The 5,163-nt window shown below is 34.9% G+C and overlaps 1 protein-coding gene across 1 annotated transcript; it reads left to right on the top strand.

Annotated features, from left to right (window-relative positions):
* Positions 1-5,163, top strand: LOC147814895 (uncharacterized). The gene is made up of 2 exons (XM_087156532.1): positions 1-3,877; positions 4,076-5,163. Exons 1-2 carry the CDS (start codon positions 1-3, stop codon positions 5,161-5,163), a joined length of 4,965 nt encoding a protein of 1,654 aa, XP_087012658.1.

Genomic DNA, 5,163 nt, shown 5'->3' with positions numbered 1-5,163 from the left:
ATGCAAAATAAAGGTAAACAAACTTATGAAACAAATGAAGCGGAGCTAAACGAGTTGCAGGAAATTTTAATTAGTAAAGAATTAGACATAAAAAACTTAAATTCAGAAATTGAGGAACTTATAACAAATGCAACGGAATACGAACAAGAAATCGCAACAAGCGAAGAGTACAATGACAAATTACTGTACGCAAAAACCACTATAAAAACGTGTTTCAAAACTCTAAATCAGTCAAATTTAGAAAATACGTTAATGCAAAACCCGCAAAATTTAAAAGAAAACACCGCAAGTAAACAAAGCATAAATCTTCCTGAAATACCCATGCCAAAATTCTCAGGAAGATACGATGAGTGGCAATTATTTAAAATACAATTTGACAACATTATTACGTCAAATGAGCAGTTAAATGATATACAAAAGTTGCATTACTTAAATTCTTCTCTAAGAGGAGAGGCAAAAAACCTTCAAACGCTTGACGATACATTTCAGTCATTATTCAAAGCGTTGGAGGAGCGATACGAAAATAAACGCTTAATTATTGAGAGTCACATAAAAGCAATATTAGATGTCGAAAAAATAAACAATGAATCCGCCAAGGAACTTAGGCATCTAATTGACACAATAAGAAAAAATCTGAGAGCTCTTCATGTTTTGGAATATAAACGAAATGATTTATCAGACATTTTCGTTTTAAATATTATCATTTCAAAACTCGACAAAGAAACTAGAAAACAATATGAATTAAGTTTATGCACGCAGGAAGTTCCAAAATTAGATTCTTTCCTATTATTTTTGGAAAAAAGAGCACAAATTCTAGAAAGTTATCAAAATGTTTCTCAAACAGCACAACTAAAAGTGAAACCAGAAAAGTCAAGGTCAGGATCATTTTTAGTCAATGAGAAAAAAATACCGCCATGTGTTTTATGTTCAAATAGCCATCCCATTTTTAAGTGCGATTATTTTCTGAAGCTTAATGTTGAGCAAAGAATTGAAGTCATGTCAAAAAACAAATTATGTTATAATTGTTTATCGAAATCGCACTCTGTGGGAAACTGTAAATCGAAACATTCTTGTTCGAGTTGTGGTCGCAGACATAATACATTAATTCATAGGCGTCAAGGGGAAAATGTAAATGATTCATCGCGTCAGAAATCTCTTATTTCAAATGTTGATAATTCTAGAGCTTTGGAAAATACGTTTCCGAATATTAATGCTGCTGAATTTAATGCTCAAACTTTATCACTAATAAATAAAAATACTCGTTATTCAAATAAAAGTGGTATTTTGCCAACATGTGAGGTATTTATTAGGAGTTCCAAAACTCGTACTCTTATTAAAGCGAGGTGTATTTTAGACAGTGGTTCAACTTCTAACGTTTTAACCGAAGCGCTTGCTAATGCATTAGAGGTCCCATTGCGAAAAATAAACAACCCCATTGCAGGGTTAGGTAATAATAAAACTGTTGTAAAAGGGAAATTACAGGCAGATATTACTAACAGGGATGAGACTTATTTTAAAACGTTAGATTTCTTAGTTGTGAAGAAGATAACAGATTTTATTCCAACGGCACCATTATCATTAAAGAAATTTGAGTTACCTAAAAACATACATTTAGCAGAACCTAATATTTTCTCAAATTCAGCTAACATAGACATGCTCATTGGAGCGGAAGCATTTTTTGAAATTATGAGAACAGGTGATATTAACATACCGGGTACTGAAATAGTTTTAAGAAATTCTGTTTTTGGGTTTATCTTTACGGGAGCAATAGGTACAAATAGTCTGGATAAAGCTAAAGACTTCTGTGGGTTAATCAGCCAGTCTACTAACACTTTAGAGCAAACCCTGAGAAAGTTTTGGGAAGTTGAGGAGTGTTTAAGCTCAAAAGAGCATTACATGAGTCTAGAAGATAATTTATGCGAGCTGCATTATCAAAATACGCACAAGAAAGACCACACTGGTAGATACATAGTTCAAATGCCAATAAAAGATCTCCATAAGCTGGGAGAATCTAAACATTTAGCAGAGCAAAAACTTAATCAGCTTTGGAGACGGCTTTCTAAAAATGACACTATGAGGAGTCATTATATTAAATTCATGCAAGAATACCTAGATATGGGTCACATGGAGCCCGTAGAAAAAGAGGATGATCAAGATCCAGTTGATAAAAGCAATTATCCTCACTGCTATCTGCAGCATCATGGAGTTTACCGCCCTGAAAAGACTACAACTCCTCTCAGAGTAGTCTTCAACGCCTCTGCACCTACTTCAACTAGTGTAAGCTTAAATGATCTACAAATGAAAGGACAGGTAAAGGAGGACATTTTCGGCATTTTAGTGCGTTTCCGTAAACATCACATTGTCTTTACAACAGATATTCAAAAAATGTTCCGTCAAATATTAGTTGAGCCTTCCCAAAGAAACCTTCTTCGCATCCTTTGGAAAACAAGCGAGTATCAACCGTGCAAAACGTACCGATTGAAAACCGTAACATACGGCACAACTTCAGCTCCTTTTTTGTCCACTCGATCAATCCTCCAGGCAGCCAAAGATGAGTCTGAAAGATTTCCTCTTGCGGCCGAGGTTCTCGCGATGGATAGTTACATGGATGATGTGGTCAGTGGAGTGGACAACGTACTTACAGCTGTGCGTCTTAAATCTGAGTTGTCTGGTCTTCTGAGATCTTGTGGCATGAAGTTACATAAATGGAGATCCAATGCAGTTGAATTAGACGAGTCAACTGATGTCGTGGAGCACAGATTTACCAACACTGACGAGACTACAAAAACGTTGGGTGTCATCTGGAATGCCAGAACAGATGAATTCCGGTTTCAACTCACTTCGTTGAAAAGGCAAGAAACCTATACAAAGAGAGATGTGCTTAGCGTCATAGCACGTATCTTTGATCCGCTTGGACTTTTGGGCCCAATTATCACAAAAGCAAAAATCTTCCTTCAGAGACTCTGGACAATAAAGTTAACGTGGGACGATGTGCTTCCTCCAGATTTAGCCAAAGAATGGGAATTGTTTGTCCACAATCTTCCAGCCATACACGAGTTACATGTGAAACGCAAAGTGACAAACAATGCATCAGGAATGGAATTACATGTTTATGCCGACGCCAGTGTACTTGCTTACGGAGCAGCAATTTACGTTCAAACTCGAAATGTAGACGGCCATCTTACATCAGAACTATTGTGTTCTAAGTCAAGAGTTGCTCCTATAAAACAACTCACTATTCCACGTCTTGAACTGTTATCTTCTCTATTGGCATGCAGGCTACTGGACAAAGTACGGAACTCTCTGAATGTCCCTAACGAACAGTGCTATATATATTCAGACTCAAAAATAGTTCTCGCATGGATAAAAACTGACTGTTTAAAGTTAAAACAATATGTCGCCAATCGAGTGAAAGAAATCCAACAACTATCACAGAATTGTGTTTGGAACTATGTTCCGTCGATATCCAATCCAGCGGATATATTGTCACGTGGTTGTGAAGCAAAGGAACTTTTACATCACTCATTATGGTGGCAGGGTTCGAACACCATAAATCAAAGAAAGAACTCAGAATCTGAAAGTGAACTATTTTCCGAAAGGGACTCAAAGATGTATCAATCTGAACTCAAGCCATCGCAGGACATTAATCTAATAATTTCTCATTTCAGTTTTTCAAACCAAATATTTTCTATAACAAATTCTTATTCAAAATTGATTAATGTAATGTCCTATGTATACAGGTTTATTTACAACTGTAGAAATCAAATTAAGAGAAGTGGAAATCTTACATCCTGTGAGGTAAGTGAAACAGAATTAAAGTTATGTCCATTTGTGCAGCAGGAATCTTTAGCAGAAGAATTTAAATTATTGAAATCAGGTAAATCAGTACATGTTACTAGCAAACTGAAATTTTTGTTTCCATTTTTTGACAATTCAGCAAATGTTATAAGAGTTGGAGGGCGCCTAACAAATTCTGATTTGCCCTATGAGAGCAAACATCCCATAGTTTTGCCTAAAAATCATAAAATGTCTGAGCTTATTTTATTAAATTTACATAAATCAAATTGTCACATAGGTGCACAGGCACTATTAAATTTGTCAAGACTAACGGTTTGGATAATACATGGTAGGAATTTGGCTCGGAAAATTGTTCATGATTGTGTCATTTGCACTAAATTTAAACCTAGATTTTTACTTCAAAAAATGGGAGATTTGCCTAGTGTTCGATGTAAGCCAACTTTTCCTTTCTTAAATACTGGTACTGATTTCGCAGGACCTTTTTTCCTAAAAACCAAAAATCAACGTAAAGGTCCGTTTCAAAAAATATTTATTGCTATTTTTGTATGTCTTGTAACTAAAGCTATTCACATTGAAATTGTTTCTAATCTAACATCTGACTCTTTTATTGCAACCCTTAAAAGATTCATTGCCCGTAGAGGCAAATGTTCCATATTATATAGTGACAATGCCAAAACCTACTTAGGAGCAAATAGAGAACTTAAACGTTTGTATAATCTAGTTAGTAAGCCAGATGAAACTCTATCTAAATTTCTTATTTCTGAGAGAATTAATTGGAAGTTTATTCCCCCTAGAAGTCCAAATTTTGGTGGAATATGGGAAAGTGGCATAAAATCATTTAAATTTCACTTAAAACGAACAATCGGTACTTTAACTTTAACATACGAAGAATTTCTTACTATTATTAATCAAATCGAAGGTATTTTAAATTCAAGGCCTTTAATGTTACTTTCCAGTGATGCTGATGATCTGGATGTTTTAACACCAGCTCATTTTTTAATAGGAAGATCTATTAAAAGCATTCCTGAACCAGAATTAATTGATCTTTCAGATAATAGGTTAAGTAAATGGCAATTGACTACAAAAATTACCCAAGCAATTTGGAAAAAATGGTCAAATAATTATTTGTGCCATTTACAACAACGATCGAAATGGCTCTTTGAAAAGGATAACATTTCTATTGGCACTGTAGTTATAGTAAAAGACGATAATTTGCCCATTAATCAATGGCTCATGGGAGTTGTTGTTGAATTGTTTCCAGGAAAGGACAAATGTGTTAGAGTTTGCAGTGTGAAAACCAAACGTGGTATTTTCAAACGTCCTATCACTAAGTTAGCCATTTTACCAGTACCAGTTGCAGTTTGA

This window comes from Parasteatoda tepidariorum, chromosome 2, assembly GCF_982258835.1.
Source record: "Parasteatoda tepidariorum strain Cologne lab strain chromosome 2, Ptep-v5.0, whole genome shotgun sequence".
Classification (NCBI taxonomy): domain Eukaryota; kingdom Metazoa; phylum Arthropoda; class Arachnida; order Araneae; family Theridiidae; genus Parasteatoda; species Parasteatoda tepidariorum.
Note: the sequence above shows the minus strand (reverse complement) of the source record. Positions and strands in the feature narration are given on the sequence as shown.